Raw genomic sequence first — 19,698 nt, forward strand, 5'->3', positions numbered from 1 at the left:
TACATAGATCTGCCGATGGAATTGACGAGGAATAAATTGAAACCATTAACTTACTATAATATGCTTATTAATGATATCACTTTATGACTTTAGAGTTTAGACTCTAGTTCATGGAATTTGTGAAGTCTATGGTACATTAATATAGGTACTGATGTCCACTCCAGAAATATGAAATATAATTTTGTATGGGGATTTTTTTACATACCTAGCGATCCGCTTTTGTGACGCGGCGGGGGACTTTGTTTTATATGATGTAGTGATGACAATATGAAGTTGTCTTCTGCAGCGATAAAGGAGTTAATCACTGCCGTTACAGTTGCTCATGTAAACTCCTGGTTATTGGAGGCCAATCAAGCCGGTTCTAAGCTCATCGAGCCAGTGATTATGCACGATATAAACGCACTTTATTGCACATACTTCTATGGAACAGCAGTAAATCATATACTTATAATTGTACCTATTTTATAAGCACATAAAAAAGATACGCATTGGAGCGTTTCCACATTGTCCGATCCGATATCGGATATCGGGTACGAATATAAAAAAGCAAAAATTGCCTTTTTAATATAACTGCCAATTTGTTGTTCAAAAGAAATCGTTAATGCAAAAATAAAAGGGCTTGATGCCATAGGGCCTTTTCTATAGGCTCTTCTTCTCTAAAGCTCATCCGACATCTGACATCGGATCGGACAATGTGTAAACGCTCTTGTTGTAATAGAAATGTACACAATTATTCTCTCTGTTTAGCTCCTTCCTCTACCTGCATGTTGACTTATTTGAGTCTGATTCCCCGCTACTCAAAATTTATCTGCAAGAAATCGCTTTTTAGCAATAAAGCCGCGCGTTACCTAATATTATATTTTTTTATTTTGCTTATTAGTGTAAGTGCAAGTAGTACTTTTTCCTTAACCCTTTCAATTTTGTATGCAAGTGACAAAGTTTAACGCAGCGGAATAAAATGAGTTTTCATACTCAAGAGTAAAATGTTCCAATGAAATCCCAATTTTGTACTTTTTTTTTATTGGAAAGAAAAATAATTCAAGGTGCCCGTATTTATTTGATTTACGAATGAAATGAAAGCATTTCCGAGCATGTTTGAGAAAATAAAGAATCAGTTTCCCAAATCGTATTAATAAATAAAACAAAGTTGTGCCAGACTGTCAAGCCATTGTACTTACTCTAAGTTTATTACCTCCCACAGATCAAAATGTCGGTGCAGTTTTTCATACTGTGCACCTTGGTTACCATCGCGTCGGCCGCGGTGAAGCTTCAGGAGTTGTATGCCTGGAACGCGTTGGACTGGAACTATCCAGATCAGTACACCAGACAACAGGCCATCCAAACGGGGGCGCTGATACCCGAGAATGCCCTACCCGTGGGTATCGAGAGGTGGAGAAACAAGCTATTTGTCAGCGTCCCTAGATGGTTTGCAGGTATTTGTTTTCTTTTTTAATAAATTTTTCGTGATAATTATCAGTCGGCCTAACCTAAAATACTAACAGGTACAAGATTGCATAACCAACATAATAAATAAATAAATATTAGGGGGACATCTTACACAGATCAACCTAGCCCCAAACTAAGCAAAGCTATGTACTATGGGTGCTAGGCGACGATATACATACTTATATAGATAAATACATACTTATATACATAGAAAACACCAATGACTCAGGAACAAATATTTGTGTTCGTGTGATGAAATAAATGCCCTTACCGGGATACGAACTCGGGACCATCGGCTTCGCAGGCAGGGTCACTACCCACTAGGCCAGACCGGTCGTCTAAACATTAACCTAGTAATAAACATAAACTTGACTCGATAGGCAAGACTATAAAATGACATAAACGTAGAAAGTGAATAATTAAATGCCATCCTCATGACCGTTACCTATTACGTTAAAATAATTAACAACATTAAAATGCCTACTAGATAGTTGTTCGCGAGAAATCAATTTGATTGAGCAGCATAGTGGTAAATATGAAACAGAGTTCACGTCGATTAAATAAATATTAAACAATATGTACTTACTTACCGTGAAATATGTATAATATTTATTACGTTTAAAATCATTTTTATAATTTAATTTATTCATAATTTTAATAGAAGACAATTAAATAAATGTACCTATAGTGGTATACCCTATAATGGACGTGGAACCAGTAATGGGACAAAAGACCACAATTCCTCTAAAATAATTAAGTATCTAAAAGTAGTTTATAAACACTGGATATATTTTTATCATAAATAGGAGACCTAGAGCTGTTTATGTTTGAATTTTTATTAAATACTGTTATTTATCAAGAAATGTGCGTTAACCCAAAAGTTGTCGTGCCACTGAAAAAAAATATCACTAAGAATTCTTAACAACTTCGCTAAGAGAGGTGAGTTAATTTATTAAATATTAATTAATTAATACTTGATGAAAACTAGAATGTGTTTTGTTGATTGCATTTACCATGAGATAAGGTATACAACACACTATGTTGTAACTCAACAGATGTAAAAAAATAGTGGTATTTGGCCCAATCCAATTATAGGAGCTGTAAAACTGCATACCTCCTATGATGGGACAATTGACATAATGATGCTTGCCATGCCATAATTTCATGTTTAAACAATACAGAAGTAAAATGTAGTTACGAAATATGTCAACCAGGTGGTATACTCGGACTTCGGATAAATTAATATCGTTTTTCCAAACTTTTATTTAACTTGCCCTGTTAGTTAGTGTGGGTCAAATCTTGGTAGCTGAATTTGAGCCACTTTTCGATTTCCGATTCAGTTGAAATTTTGTGTAAGTACGTAATTAAGTATGCGAATCGGATGATAATGCAATATTATGATAACATGGACCTGATCTGATGACGGAGACAGGAGGTGGCCATGGGAACTTTATCGCAATAAACCCTAACTAATTGTGTTTGGGTATATTAGAATTGTCTCGATGGGTCTAATACAATAATAATTGGCTGTGGAAAGAAAAATACATTCAGCGATAAAAGCTTATACCAAAAATTGATTTTTTTGCCATAACTTATTCCCCATTTCAATATTTTATACTGATAGAGCAATGTCCATTATAGGGGGCCCATTACTGGATCCACGTCCATTACCGGGGGCCCATTACTGGAGCTTTGGTGTCCATGACTGGAGAAAAAAAAACATAGTTTTAATTTGTTAAGTATGTGGAAACTCATTGCAGTATCTTTGATACAACACGCCTAAAACATGAAAGACGGATAGGACTTTCATCTTTTAACACGCTAAGCGGTAGACCATTTACATGTATAAGGGAAATATCATAAATACTCAAAATTTCCTCTTAAATGTCCCATGACTGGTGCTGCTACATTACATGGTAAAATATTCACTTCAAATAATAAGGGACTAATGGCGGATTAATTAATATTATACGTTTTAACAATATCCAAATTCAAAATCAATTAATTTTTGTGACTGAATATTCTAACTACACAGCTATGAATTTACAACTGGTTCGATTGCAGTATTTGCAGTGCGTGCTAAAGCTATGTTAAAGGCATGAATGGCACACATTAATCTACATACATACATAAGTAAGTTTGGTAATTCATCGAAGTATCGTTTGTAAAAACTAAATTAATCACCCATTTAACATACATGGCAAGTCAAACGAGCATAGACACAATATAAGTGATATAAGTAGCTAATCAACAACTTGTCCAGCGAAGTGTGTACCACAAATACTCGGCAGCCATTATTTTAAAATAGTGCTATTATATTCGGTCTTATCATTATCAGTACAATCACGCATGACAAACGGCATATCTACGTCACTTTCTGAGATCGCGTTATAGTAAGAGACATGCTTTACACTATTCACACGCTGTCATGTGCGATTAGGTAAGTACATATATACCATCGCCCACACACTTGTACACAGCTGTACATCGGTGGACCTTATGCCTTTCGTAATAAGGTCCACCGATGTACAGTTAGGAGTGTTGCTGTTTAGTACAGATCAAAAAGAATAGATAGTATAGAGGGGTCCTGTCATTGTAAATTTTGTAGTCACTGTAAATTTACTGCCATCTATCAACACACGACTAAAACTCAAAATGAAAACGTATAAAGTTATCAAAAAATGTATATATATGGATAAATGATTTTATTATTTTCATATCATTTTGATCCATGTTCATTCACTGATATCTATGTGTTAAAATTGTTAAATATGAAACGGTGTCGTCACGCCATCTAGTCGAGGATAGGCTAAAGGTGTGTGCGGCATCTATTCGAGAATGACTTTTACTTGAATTCCGAGGCACGTTTTTTCCTTAGACTTTATTCGTCTTATACGAAGTTACATATGTCTTTGGTACAGATGTAGTACAAACAGCAACTCAGCAGCTCAGAAACGTTCGTATTTGTCATGCAAGTCAACCTCAGTACTACCTTTTGTGCCTAAACTGACTAAAAGAGCAAGACGTGATCGTACGTTTCCGTGAAAATACGAAGGAAAATAATTAAGTACTACATCTGTATGTCATTCAAATGCATCCTCTGTAATTTTAAACCGATTTTTTGGTTTCAATTAGACATCTTATATTTCTTCCTACCTTTATACTAAAAATGTGCCATCAAACGCAGTAATGTATTGAGAGATTGTAACTCATGTACGTCAACATAATATTTCTTAACCATAATTACTAGAAATAAAGCCGGAAATATACTGTCACGTATGGGGTAGGCACATTAGCTGACATTACCAATTTCAACATACGGGTAGATGTACTAACCTATATACTATCTACTATCATTTGTGCAGTACGGACATGCGAGAAATTATTTAAATTAGAAGCTAATCGGTTATTGCACCGCTCGCGTGCAAAGAAATGCATATTATTATCAGCATGCATCCAGCCCGGTAATCTCTATGTAGTGAGAACGACTAAATAGGGGTTGCGTTACTGGCTTAATCAGAAAGAGCCTGATTGACACAGGCTCTGACCTCCGACTAATGCTTAGATCCTTACTCACCATAATTATTCTTAGGGGTTTTTCTCCAAAATATGTAAATACGACTGTCGATCCAAGCGGTTTTTACCCTTAATTTCATAAGAGCAGAAATATGTAAAGATTTTTCAGCAGTACTAAATTTCATTACTAAATATGTACTCAACACACACAGTAAGTATTAATATCATTACTAAATAATAAGTACTTATGTGTAACCTAAGCACTGTGAACGCCTTATATTTGATATATAAATGCGAGATTGGAAGGCTACATTGCGCTGGAGCGAGACTAGGCACTTAAATTAATCAATCAACGTTTATATCAATTGGAGCGATCGATAAACTAACTGCGCCTACTCAAGACTACTACTTATATGCAAAGAAGGTCATAGTGGTGGTGATCGAGTTTGGTAATCGTCAGAAATCGGCTGTGGGTACCATCGCCCACAAGCTCTTAAGTGTCCGTCGGTGGACCTTATGCCTTTTGTAATAACGTCCACCGGACAGTTAAGAGTGTTGCTGTTTGTACTGAGTTTTGTTTTATAAAGAAACTTACCTGTTTATAATCCTTCTAGATGGAATATGAGTAGGTATGATAAATTTTTAATTTAAGTTTTCTTTTTAATATTTTTAGCTTTTGTGTAAAATTTGTTACAAATTTATAAAGTGCATTTTAGATGTGATTCGTTCGTGATTTTTTTCCATCGAGCAAAAGTCAAACTCAGGATTCGAATCGATAAAGACCCTCGGGAAAAGCCTCAAGATTGCTAATTAAATTTTTGGCAGCCGTATTGTGTTAAAACGCTACGACTTTTCAAAAACTCCGCTCTCTGAACCTACTGCACCTTAGTTTAGTTTAGTTTAGTTTATTTATCTCAGTATACATTTATCACACAGGTAAAATATACATAAATTTCAGCTTGTACTACTTGTCGTATGATGATCGTTTTTGACGTGATAATGATAACGTCTTATAAATCGATGAACACCGGTTTAAATTAGTTATAAATTACTGATATAGATACTATCTATAACGTTAATTATTGAATACATATTTTTAGTGCTGTTTACAATTATAAAAAAGTGTCATAGGTAGTTTTAACTTCTATGCGCAACATAAGCATAACTGCAAAACGTAAATATTAATTTTTAATTTAATAGCCATACCCACTTGTCTAAATCGATTAGAAAAGGAATATGTAACTCGACATACCTACATTACTAATAATAATATTTTATATTCATACTAGAAATGACCTAGCCTAAGAAGAAAACTAAATAAATGGTATATTTTTATAATATGTATGCTAGTTTTAAGGTATTTACCTATGGGCCACTGGTTGCCTGAAATAAAGGTTTTCATTTCTTTTTAATACCTACATTATTTCCTAGGTAAACTCGAACCAGATGTCAGATAGGTATCCCTCTGACCAGCCAGCCAACCACAACTGTTGAAAAACAAATAACAAATAAACATCCCAACTATAGTCCAAAATAAATTAGAATTATAGGCTAATTCGTTATCGTCCGTCCCGCGCGCACCAATACATGTACGGAGAAGTACTAGCGAAATACACAATACGTAACTGAATAACATTCGTTCAAATTGTCCAGTTAGTTCATTTCCATAATTAGGTAGTACTCCATTCACGACTTGTCCGCCTCTGTTTTACTTAATTCTGAACTATTACTGATACTTGAATACTGATGTGATGTATGTAAAATGCTTTCAAACTAACCCAATTGGCCACATTAATTTCGAAACATTCAACTTATGAATATATTATGATCCAACTCATTAGACGGAACTAATCTTGTAAGTAGATATGTACCTAAGTACTTATTTGCTGCTTTCAAATCATCGAGACACGAGAGCAATGCCGATTTAAGTATGTTGGTACAATAGATTTTTAGTCATAAGACATTATACGTTCAAATCCGTATTATTTATTCAAATTTAATACAGTTTGGTTTTCATTTTAATATTTTTAGCTTTTGTGTAAAATTTGTTACAAATTTTTAAAGTGCATTTTAGACCTATGTTCGTGATTTTTTTTCTATCGAGCGAAAGTCAAACTCAGGATTCGAATCGATAAAGACCCACGGGAAAAGCCTCAAGATTGCTAATTAAATCTTTGGCAGCCGTATTGTGTTAAAACGCTACGACTTTTCAAAAACTCCGCTCTCGGAACCTACTGCACCTTAGTTTAGTTTATTTATCTCAGTATACATTTATCACACAGGTAAAATATACATACATTTCAGCTTGTACTACTTGTCGTATGATGATCGTTTTTGACGTGATAACGTCTTATAAATCGATGAACACCGGTAGCATGCACGAAAAAGTGTCACGTTGTGGACAGATCTCCATGGTAACGTTACGGCAATTTTTCATCAATGTTTTCTTATGACGTTATCACGCAAAATTATCGTCTGTAAACCGACTTTACAGACAACCATATTTTTTGTAATAATAATAAGAATTAGAACCGCACATCAGAATATAAAATAAAATTACAATTAAACTTAGTACATAACAAACCAAAACAATGCAAATAGAAATAAATTAAAAACGTCAAAATGTCACAACAGTAAAAAATATAAAAATAAAACAATATCAATAGAAAAATTAAATCAGTTTCAGTACTAGAAAGTACCTACTATAAAAATTTAATGAAAATTTAGAATATAACAAACCTGTTCTTGAATTATTGCGATGCTGAATTGATTTATTGCACATTTAAATTTCATGTAGGGTAAAGGCATCAGTAGTCAGCCTTATAACGACTTTTTAAAGTTTGAACGTTCGGCATTTCTACAGGATTAGTCGGTAAATTAAACAAATGACATAGTTAGATCAATTGTTAGGGCGAGCGAAGCGAGCCCTATCACTAATCGACGAACTATGCATTCTTGTGGTACACTTTACGGAAAAACTACTGCACTGTTAGGTTTGAAATTTAACATAGTCATTTAAATTCATGTCTAGATGTGTTATCAAACATAAAAATATCTTTTTATAAACCTAAAAAAAAAAAAAGTAATAACACTTTGTATTACTACTAGCGCCATCTGTTGGCAAAATGATGAATTAACATTCGTGCTAATGTTAATTATTTCTTTCTCTAACAGATGGCGTTAGTAATAAATAAATAAATAAATATTGGACATTCTTATACAAATTGACTAAGTAAGAAGGCTTGTGTTGTGGGTATTCAGACAATACGATACCTATGTGGTGTTTTCAAGTTCAATAATGTCGATGGCGCTTACGCCATTAACAACGATGAATACCAAAGTGGGTACAATTTTGGATTCAACCCACCTCGCTTCACTTGGTTTGATTCCCATTTTAGCAATTACGTTTTTGTGAATACCTACTAGAACAATCAATCTTGCTGTATATTTACTGCGGAGGTCAATTTACTCGTATGTTTTGTGACGCTGACGATGTGATGATCAGTCATGTTGTGTTAGCAAACTTAAATCGGGTATTTTCAGTTCGAGATACAGTTTTGGCGCCATTAATTTATTACGTAAGACGATTCTGGGGTGGAGGGGGGTCGAACATATCTTATTTTTTCTTACAAGGGGGGGAGGGGGTTTTCATAGTTCTTAAGTAAGATCACAAAAATGCGATATTTTTTTTAATTTCTATGAAATTATGACGTTTAAAATAATACTTCCACACTCTATGCTATCAAACACGGTGCAGAGTTAGCTTAAACGAGCTCAAGTACCTTTGTACAGGTACAAATAAACATTCATAAAAATATTTTTTTGAAAAAAAAATATATTGGTGGGAGGGGGACGGGGTCAGCCTATTCTTATTATTTCTTACATAGGGGAGGGAGGGGGTCAAAAGCTGGCAAAAATTGTCTTACGTAATTAATGAATGGCGCCTTTAGTGTTACTATTGCTTGGAACTGCTAAAATTATAAATAAAGATAAGCATAATTAATACAAACTTCAGTGAGTTAGGGCCGATACAGACGGACTACAACCCGACTGCAACTTGTATGGGAACTGCACGCCAATCGAAACGTCGGCGTGCAGTTCAGCAAAATGACCCAGTACCCTGGCAGTACCTAGTGGAACTCAGGTTTGGTGTAACAAAGGCACATTATGGTTTGTTCATCCGACTCATCTTGATGAGCACTAAGGAGAGTAGTACCCAAGATAGAGCCGATGCCGAACCCTGGCAGTACCTAGTGGAGCTCGGGTTTGATGCAACATACATAGACACACGCTGTTTTGGATACCCGACTCGTCATGATGATCACTGGGTAGATCAGTACTTTCAGTACCCAAGATGCTGAACCCTGACAGTGCCTAATGGAGCTCGGGTTTTATACAACATAGGCACACGCTGTTTTGGTCATGCAACTCGTCTTGATGAGAACTTAGGAAAGTAGTACCCAAGATAGAGCTGATGCTGAACCCTGGCTGTACCTAGTGGAACTCGATCAGGTTTGATGCAACATAGACACACGCTATTTTGGACATCCGACTCGTCATGATGAGCACTTGGGAGAACAGTACCCAAGATAGAACTCATGCTGAACCCTGGCAGTACCTAGTGGAACTCAGGTTTGTTGCAACATAGGCACACGCTGTTTTGGCCATCTGACTCGTCTTGATGAGCACTTAGGAGATTAGTACCCAAGATAGAGCTGATGCTAAACCCTGGCTGTACCTAGTGGAACTCAGGTTTGGTGCAACATAGGCACACGCTGTTTTGGTCATCTGACACGTCTTAATGAGAACTTGGAAGAGCAGTACCCAAGATAGAGCTGATGCTGGACCCTGGCTGTACCTAGTGGAACTGTGTGTGTTAGTTTATGTGCGGAGCAGCGTGATTACCGCCAGTAGGTGTCCAGACGGGATAGTTTTTCGATCAATTGTGTGGAGTGGACGCAAAAATAAATTCAAGAACATTGGCTCGCTGACCCAACATTATATAGGAAAGCCAGTTGGGTTCCTTACAAAAAGTACTGGGCGGCCGTGTAGGATGTAATAAGCACTTATGAAATTGTATATTACGTGTGGATGATATTGGCAATTTGATTTTGTCGTCTGGACACGTTTTTAAAGGACAAAGTAAAAGCTGTAACAGACAGGCGTACCGGACAGCAACCAGTTCGGTACGTTAACGTAAAAAACCTCCGCGAGCCCTTACAAAGCCCTGCTTTTTGCTAGTTTATCATAATTTTAAAACAAAATATTTAAAAAAATAACAATCCTCTTTATAATATCTCTAATTTTTAAAATTTAAACAAAAAGTGGCACTTTTCTCCAGTAGTCAGCCTCCAAAATCCAGTAAGCAGCCTCTGTGTACCCAGTACTCAGCCTTTATAATATTCATAATAATATCATCAAAATGACTTATATTTATATAATAACCAACAATATGGTTATCATTATTTTTTCTTATAAGTACATACAATTCTTATGACACGAAATTTGTTAGTTAAGTACTAAAAAAGTTGTCAAGCGGACCCCAGGCTCCCATGACCCGCGGCAAAAATGCCGGGATAACGCGAGGAAGAAGAAGGTATTCGGTAAAAAATAATGAAACGGTTTTATGCAGATCTAATTATCATTAATAAACAAAGTCATATATATACCTACCAGGAAAAAGCAAAATGATAGTTATGTATAGTTAACGTCATAAGTATGTATACACTTTTGAACCTTATTTCAATGAGATAGGGTTTAAAAATGTGGACATATTATGGCGGCGACGTACCAAGCAACGTCAATGGCTGAGTATTGGATCCGCGAAGTGAAGTGAAGAAGTTCCAGTGGTCAGCCGCATTATAACGTAATTTCAAATGCGGCTGACTACTGGGTTTTACTTAAAATTGACTAGGGCATGCCTAACTAAATTAAATTTACTTTGAAAATGTAAATTTAACGGTCCTAACGGTCGCATTGGCTCGAAAATAATAAAATAAACGAATAACCCAAAGGTCAGCCATGGGGGGCTGGGCACTGGATTTATTGGAAAAAAGTGTTATCCAGTGGCCAGCCCCCTCAATTTATAAGTGAAATATTCATATTTTCATCAAAACATAATCCAATTTAATAGATAAACTAATAAACAAACCAATCATTAACAAAAATAATAACTTATAACATTAAAACATAGTTATTCTTGCCTGTTAAGAGAACACCACGTGCGGTAAAAAATATGGCGGACATGACACTTTTGCACTCGTCGACAAACAGCACCTGTATGAACGAGTATATTTATTCCCCCCGTTCCCTCACCGCACCTGTCGTGAGACGTATTAACCAATAAGGAATCAAAGCTCCTATTTGAGTACTCGCGATTTGTTTAAACGAATATACCAGATAATTATGACCAATAAACGACTCAAAAGGCTGACCACTGGTCCCTGGCTGGCCACTGGTGCTGTTACCCTATGTCGGCTGCATAGTTATTGTTATTTGTTTATTTAACATGCAAGCACTGACCCCGTTGGAATTCCAACTCGGTTCTTATTTTGTGAGCCAATATACTGATGTCACTCTAATCGAACGAGCGAGCGAAGCGAACGAAGTTCTTACATTCGACTTGGGACACGCGGCTGGCTAGGGGCACGTCCCGGCATTTCGATGTTTTTAAGCTGAACTATCAGAGGATAGTTTGATACTCAAGAACTTAAGTAAATTTGTTCTAATTTAAATGAAATTGGGTAAACGTGTAGTTGAGGGCATTATATTTTAGTCATTAAATTACGCAGGCTTGATCAAGGGGTTATTGAGCTAGAAGAGCTTAGAAGGCTAAAAAGCTATTTGTGAGGGGTCTTGCTATTCTGGTCATCTTTTTGCAAAAAAGTATGGTCGAGTTTGGTATCAAATGAAAGTGCTCGGCTTGCACTTTTATAATATCGTTTTTAAATTTACCAATTTGAAATAATTAGCAAGATAAAAATAAACATAATATAGGTATTTGACATTTGACAGGAAATATTTCGGCTTACCACAGATACAGTATCAGTTAAGGTGTCCACCGACCTTGTAATATATCCACGCGAGTTTTGATCCATTGCCGCCTATAGTGGGACATAAAATAGTAGAAATTAAAAAAGTCGGTCAAACAAGTTTGTCAGTAGAAAAAGGCGCGATATTCAAATTTTCTATGGGACGATAACCCTTCGCGCCTACATTTTTTAGCCGCTTTTTTCTACTGATGGAAATGGTTTGACAGACTATAAATTGTTGCCATGTGTAAGCATTTTACGTCAAAAATGTGACAGCTACGGAGAAAGTAGCGCCCTCAATTAATAACCGACTTCCAAATCTCAAAAAGAGGAGATTCGATTGTGATTTTTTTTATGTTTGTTAGAGTCGCACCAAGAAAAATCTGCAGCGGATTTGATAGCCCACGCAGTGTAAGTGTTATTTATACGCCATCATTTCATAGAAGTTTGACATTTAAAATGACACTTGCCCTGCGTGGGCTATCAAATTCGCTGCAGACTTTTCACGGTCTGACTCTACTCCATATCTCCGTCATTCATTACTGGACCGATTTTGAAAATTATTTTTTTGTTTATATATATACAGGGTGGAAAGGCACGACGATCCTTCCCGGAAGTATTAGGTCGTTTAAGTGATACAGAGACTATTGGTAATGGTAAGAATCGTTAATTGAGTAAAAAATAAAAATTGCAAAAATACTACTTTTTAACTGTGGTGATAACCCTATAGCATGTGCACATGACGGCTAGATTAAGGATCTCCGTCGGGAAAGCTCGGGACTTTACACTTTTTTCCGATCGTTGACAGTATCGCAATGATGTATGAATGACGCATAAATGTCAAATAAATCAAATGCATGCAAAAATATTACAAACAATTTTATTACTTTCTTAGACAATTACTTTTTTCCAATATTTAATACTATCTTCTTTTCACATACGGTGTTCAAATGTACCTCCGTGTATTACAACGCCGCCGCAGCCCGTACCCGAGTATGTCGATGCACATGCGATATAGTGTATGCTCTTCGTCATTTATCCTCCGCAGAAAGCACCAATTAGCCTTTGTCTCATTTCGTCCGCAGTTTCACATTCCGTTTGGTTTGGTACACCATATCTTTTACACAGCCCCACAAATTTAAATAGCCACGAGCATTTAACATTTTTATTTGAAGAATATGACATTCAATAAGTATAGTTCAATGAAAATTTAATTTCAAACATCAGACGTCTTGTCTATTTCCTACCACGCAAGAAGGTTTGTTAGTTTGGTATTGAAGAAGTATTTATTCTTGATTTATTCTTAGTATTTCATTTTTGCAAGTTCATTTGGTGCAACTAACACAACCTACTTGTTATTTTTAATTATTTTAGATAGTTTCCAATTATTCGAAAATAATTTTGTGAAACGTGTTAAGAAACTAAAACCTTTTTATCAGTCAAGGAAACCAGAGATATTTATAAGACGATTGCGTACTTTTGAGTGGTTGTCAATGTCACCATTTGAACTGTCGTTGTAAACAATGTTGTGGTTAGTATTATTAATATTAAGGAATAACATAACTATTTCATTCAAGTATTGAACAAGTGGAACCACTAAGAAAGCGAAAATCCTGCAATGATTCTTACCGTGCTGTAAGCAGACCTAAAAATGGTTAGATGGCAACAAATTAGCATAATTTCCTGTCGAATACTGATTGTTTACAAGTAAGTTCATTGACCCTGTCACCTGTTAGGGTTAGAACAAAGTAGTTTTTTGCGTGGATGTTTAAAAGGTCATAATTTAGAAACGGTTGCCCATATTAACATAGTTTCTATGGAGAAAATATAGAGCTTAGGCTAAACTATCTCCCATTTCCGGAAAGGATCGTCGTGCCTTTCCACCCTGTATATGCATACAGATTGGTCCCGTTTTTGTCAAAACCCAGTTCTGATGATGGGATCGATGAGGAATCGAGGGAACTCCTCAAATCTTAAAGGCATACATATAGTGATTTATGTGTTTTTATCAACAAATCAAGCATATACATTAAAAAAATTGACATTTGATGAAGTGGAACTGCTGATGATGATGATCAGAACGGAACTCTTCAACGACGCATAGTTCACGTTTGGCGATTTGTCCTCTTCGTTATGTTTGTTAAGCAAGTTAAGTTTTTAAGCCACATTTTTGTCAAGCTCGAGGTCTGATGATGGTATCCATGAGGAAACGAGGGAACTCCTCAAATCTTAAAGGCATGCGTATAGAGATTTGTGTATTTTCATCAGAAAATCAAGAATTTACATTAAAAACTGTTGCATTTGATGAAGTGGAACTGCTGATGATGATCAGAACAGAACTCTTCAATGACTACACATTTGGCGATTTCGAATTTCGATTTTGACGGAGCTGGCCCTGGAGCCAGACCTGACCCGGATCCGGGCTCTTATCTGGACCTGAATCCGGACCTGGACCTGGACCCGGACATGGACCTGGACTTGGACCTGGACCAAGACCTAGACCTGGACCTCGACCTGGACCTGGTCCTGGACCCGGAACTGGACCCGGACCCGGACTCGGACCCGGACTCGGACCTTGACCCGGAAAACCACTGATACCTAAGCTAAATAAACCACTATGATTACCTACCATAAAATGTAGGTATAAAGTATAACGATGCCAAACTTACTAGCCCCTCCCACTCAAACTCCCGTACACCGCACCGCACGCGCCGTTAAGTGGGTTAGGTTAGGTTTGAACTGCGATCCTCACAGAACCGAAAAAAAGTGGGTTAGGTTAGGTTAGAACTGCGAGCCTTACAGAAACGAAATGCCACTAGAAAAGTGGTTTTGGTTAGGTTCGAACTGCAATCCTCACAGAACCGAACTGCTATCAGAGAAGTGGGATCGTGAGGCTAAAACTGCGACCCTTACAGAAACGAAATGCTATACCTACTAGAAAAGTGGGTGGTTTTACCTCCTTTTCTACATAGTGCACCATCTATGTACAATAATCTTTCACCGGCCCCCATAGAAGTCGGTTTTTTTTTCTTGAAAATTATTTTCTACTATTTTATGTCGAACTATACGAGTAAGTAGGTGCAACAAAGTCAATCGCTCTATATAATTTTTGGCAAACCACGAGTTCTCAGTTCGGGGCGAACTACTAGTTTTAAGATTACATAGAGGCAGACGCACCCTTACAGTACCCTATATGAATTTTTATTACCTCCAGGTGTACCTGCGACTTTGAACTACATCCCGCTGGATGCGCCTTACGAACCATCGCCAAAACTAAACCCCTACCCGAATTGGGCAAGCAATGCTCTCGGCGACTGTGAAAATGGGCTCAACACAGTCTACAGGATCAAAGCCGACAAGTGCGACAGACTCTGGGTGTTAGACGTCGGCACCTATGGTTATGGTAAGTTCAGCGTACGATATTGCATCAGATAATTTATCATATGATTATGGTTGGAAGTAAGAGCACTTTTGACCTTAGATTTGACCAAGGACGCCTTATAGACAAGTGTGACTACCACCAGTTTGACACTGATATAAACGCTATTGAGAATGTAACTTTCGCATATATCTAAGTGTGTGCGAGATGTATAATTAGGAAGTAAATTACGTAGACGTTAGGGTATACGTCAGTTTTGAGACTATCAGTGATAGAGTTGTGCCGTTCTCGAGGACGTGATCCATTTTGTAAGTGTAACGTTCTCACACGGGAATATTTCCCATAGTAAACGGAGAACGTTCTCAAGAACGGCGCAACTCTAGACCAGGATCTCTAGAACCGTGTCGTATGCATAATTTGCAGTTTGTCCTTGTAGTAGTGTTCCTAGGCTTCTAGAAACCGCATGTTGCCAAGCTAAAAATTGGTGCCGTTACACATATTATCCCCTTCAATTTCCGGCTTACAATTATTCTCAAAAAATTTACACCATTCAAATTACGCCTTCGAAAAAATTACACCTTTTGCACTTTTTCTAGTTACTTACCTTGGTATTGATGTATTTTGTAATACATATGTTTTATAAATATATAATATTTAGTAAAATAATTTGATTTGATTAATAGAGCAGTGTCGAGCACTAGAGGATTTTCTTTATTAAACATGTAGCCAACATGGAAGATTAAAGGCAGCAAGATTAATCATGTCTGATAAGGTGGTTTCAACTCGACTCGTGGACTGACGCTATTTGCCAACACTGGGAACATAATGATACCTACAAAGGTTACACTGAAACTTCTTTGAATGGAACAAATAATAATTTTGGATTGATTATATTAATCTTATCTTTTTTTACAATTTAAAAACTGTATGCAAGAGTTGTTAAAACTAAAAAAGGAAAACTTATTTTTGTTAAGTAAATATTTTGGATACGCTCTGAAAAATGAACATATAATTATCCTTATATTTGACAAGAAATAAGTTATAAGGACGAACCACAGAGTAGAAAGATTGGCAGTGGTAGCGACCCCTGGGCCACCTCTGTCAACGGATCCAAAATTTAAAGTAATTTAAGTAAACAAACATTTCCAGTCTTCTATGTCTTGGTAACCAATTTGATATAATAAATAATAATATTACGTTATTTACAGATCCGAACGTTACGAACCTCTGCCCGTACAGCATCAACGTTTATGACCTAAACACAGACCAGCGAATCAGACGGTACGTGTTTCGACCTGAGGACATCGTGCCTTCCACTTTCATTGCCAACATAGCCCTCGACGAAGGCCCTACCTGTGATGACACCTTCGCCTACTTTTCCGATGAACTCGGATACGGTCTCATCGCTTATTCCTGGAGACAGAACAAATCCTGGCGATTCAGTCACAGCTACTTCTTCCCCGACCCACTCCTTGGTGACTACAATATTGCGGGTCTAAATTTCCAATGGGGAACCGAAGGCATTTTTGGGATCAGTGCGTCTGCTGTCGGATCAGATGGTTTTAGAACTCTTTATTTCAGTCCTCTCTCCAGTCATACTGAATTCGCCGTCTCTACTCGTATTCTGAGAGACGAGTCGAAGGTCAGTGGCTCATACCGCGATTTCAAAGTGGTCGGGAACCGTGGCTCCAACGGCCACACGACTGCCAAAGTCATGGACGAGAGCGGTGTGCAACTCTTCAATCTGATTGATCAGAACGCAATTGGATGTTGGAATACTTTCCGACCATTAAAGCCGCAGAACGTGGCCATTGTGGATAAGGATGACGTGGGTTTAGTTTTCCCGAGTGACGTGAAAATTGATGCAGAACGCAACGTGTGGGTTATGTCGGACAGGATGGCGGTGTTCTTGGAATCGCAGCTAGATTACAGTGACATAAATTTCAGAATTTATACGGCACCTTTAGACAAACTGCTCGAGGAAACGGCATGCCAGTTGCCCGCGCAGTTTTATAAGGCCCAAAATACTCAGCTAACAAAATATTATGATCCTTTCTTCAACCCCAGCCCACAGCCGCTGCCGCCATATGTAGCGCCGGCGGTTCCGCAGAGCCAGAACCAAGGGCCATTTAATAATCCTCAGTTAATGCAAAACATAATTCCTCAAGTTTCAGCCTACAGTCCATACATCAATACTCCCAAGCTAACACAGATCACAAATAAAACACCTCAACCGAGTAGATGGTGGCAAAGAAGTTATGACGTATACGAAAACGTCTAAATTATAAGTAACTTAGATATATGTTAACTGACGAAGATGCATGCTCTGTTACTAATTCCTATAATTTAAAAGGAGAATGATAGCGTGGTTAGATGTTTGGATGTTTGTTGTTCTGAATTTGAATGAATGTGCGTTATCGTTATCATTAATTGCATACATCCTAAAAGGTAACAAACTCATTATAAGCTAAAATGACAATAAATATTAATATTTTATGTTATTTAGATATATGTCCTTGTCAGCATAATTACCTACATACAACGTTAATAAAACAGTACCTTATGCTATTTGCAGATACCAATAGGTCTAAGTCATTTCGACTTAGATATAGGTACTTGTTTTATATAACCTAAAATAAGATGTATGTAAACGTAAAGATAGCTTGGCATGTTTGATTTTAATGTCTGAAAATAATTAAGAGTAACTTGTCTTACGACAATAAATATTTATCACTTCCATTAATTGTTTTATTTTTACTTATTACGTACTTTCCGTATTCCGTATTATTCAAAGTATTAGACTAAACAACACAAATGACTACTTTCTAGGTACAATGTTTATCTACAAAAATATAATAAATGCTCTATAATGCGTTTTAAAACCGCAAATTACGACCAGCATACAGATAAACTGTTGTGTTAGTACAAAATTATGATCTGTGAAAATGTTATATATTAATGCACTGAAAAAAATATGATCTATCGAGCACTCATTAAAGTGATTTCATTAAGATTAACTGCTATATACAATATCAACTAATGTACGTACGTACGTACGTAACGTACGAACACTAAAATTTACTGCTTGGTTCGATAGACTCATATGGAACTGTTTAAAGCATTAAACGTTAATGCCATTTCAATTGCTGTTAACGATTTTTTTTTCTCAGTGTGCGTAATAATCAGACATTGTAAATTTTATAGCATTTTTGGTGCAGCGGAGTGGCGTTTACGGTATTGGTATAGATAATTCCAACTGAAATGGTAAATTAAGGTTAATATTAACGTAATTAACGTTAATTAATCATTAGGGTTGAAATTGTTTATACCAATTCCGCTAACACCACTCCGCTGCACCGAAAATGCTATAAAATTTACGATGTCTGGATTACCTCAATTCTAATATCGAGACGTTTTATTCGCAATGAAATGTCAATTGCAAACAGTGTGATCAAAGCCTAGATGGCGGTCGTAACATGTGATTCTTGAAAACATCACAGACATGTGCAGATAAAGCAGTGTATGTAACTGTACATAATTAGGCAGTAAGTAGCAGTCACAATAAACATATTGAAACACAATTTAATGTATAATATTTATTTTCGAGTAGGTAACTATATCGACTCATACAGATTTGTTAGTAGACTTACGTTCCTAATGTTAGTACCTAATTAACTATTATATACCTATTTATAAGACTGTTACAATATATATATATACTGCTGGGAACATACATTTCGCAGCAGTGTCTCATATACGGGCAGTCAAGTCTGTCCGCTATCACACACAGGATAGGGTTGGGTTTGGCCCGCACCCGGCACACCAGGGATGTCCATGTGCAATTGTGCATCGTTTGCGCGTAGTCGCATTAAAGCAGTCCACGCGCGCTTGTGCGAACATCCCTGATGTGCTGCAGAAACGAGAAAAGTAGTTAAGTACTTATCTATTTAGGTAGGTGTAGGTGCTTACTTATGTGGGATTTGTAACACGATGGCGTTTTATATCAGTAGTCAAGTAGTTTATTATTCAAACGTGGAACAATATGAGACCTTTCAGATACATCGTGATAACTTGAAAACTTATTGGTACATAGCTACTTAAATTTTAAAACTGATTTGAAAAAACCTATAAAATACAATCAATCATTTTAGCGATCTATTTTTACAAGCGACCCATTTATTTATATACACTAAAATGTCTAAAAGCTACGACGGAGATCAAAGGTGTGTTGTGTGTTCTGCCAAATATATGATTTACTTAATTAAAAATACGAAATATTTTATTACTCTCCTGCAAGCGTAAAGGAGCCCACTGATTAACAGTCTG

At 36.6% G+C, this 19,698-nt stretch overlaps 1 protein-coding gene across 1 annotated transcript; it reads left to right on the top strand.

Moving 5' to 3' along the window:
* Positions 1-1,202: 1,202 nt before the first annotated feature.
* On the top strand, positions 1,203-17,868 carry LOC134806584 (protein yellow). The gene is made up of 3 exons (XM_063779893.1): positions 1,203-1,433; positions 15,208-15,396; positions 16,581-17,868. The coding sequence occupies exons 1-3, from the start codon at positions 1,208-1,210 to the stop codon at positions 17,651-17,653; spliced, it is 1,488 nt and encodes a 495-aa protein (XP_063635963.1). The 5' UTR covers positions 1,203-1,207; the 3' UTR covers positions 17,654-17,868.
* The last annotated feature ends 1,830 nt before the right edge of the window (positions 17,869-19,698 follow it).

Source organism: Cydia splendana, chromosome 3, assembly GCF_910591565.1.
Source record: "Cydia splendana chromosome 3, ilCydSple1.2, whole genome shotgun sequence".
NCBI classification, from domain to species: domain Eukaryota; kingdom Metazoa; phylum Arthropoda; class Insecta; order Lepidoptera; family Tortricidae; genus Cydia; species Cydia splendana.

Bases quoted from the DNA above. Each gene is read 5' to 3' on its own strand.
- LOC134806584 (XM_063779893.1), top strand. From the start codon at position 1,208: ATGTCGGTGCAGTTTTTCATACTGTGCACCTTGGTTACCATCGCGTCG. The intron at 1,434-15,207 runs GTATTTGTTTTC...TATTACCTCCAG, and splicing joins CGTCCCTAGATGGTTTGCAG to GTGTACCTGCGACTTTGAAC. The intron at 15,397-16,580 runs GTAAGTTCAGCG...CGTTATTTACAG, and splicing joins CGTCGGCACCTATGGTTATG to ATCCGAACGTTACGAACCTC.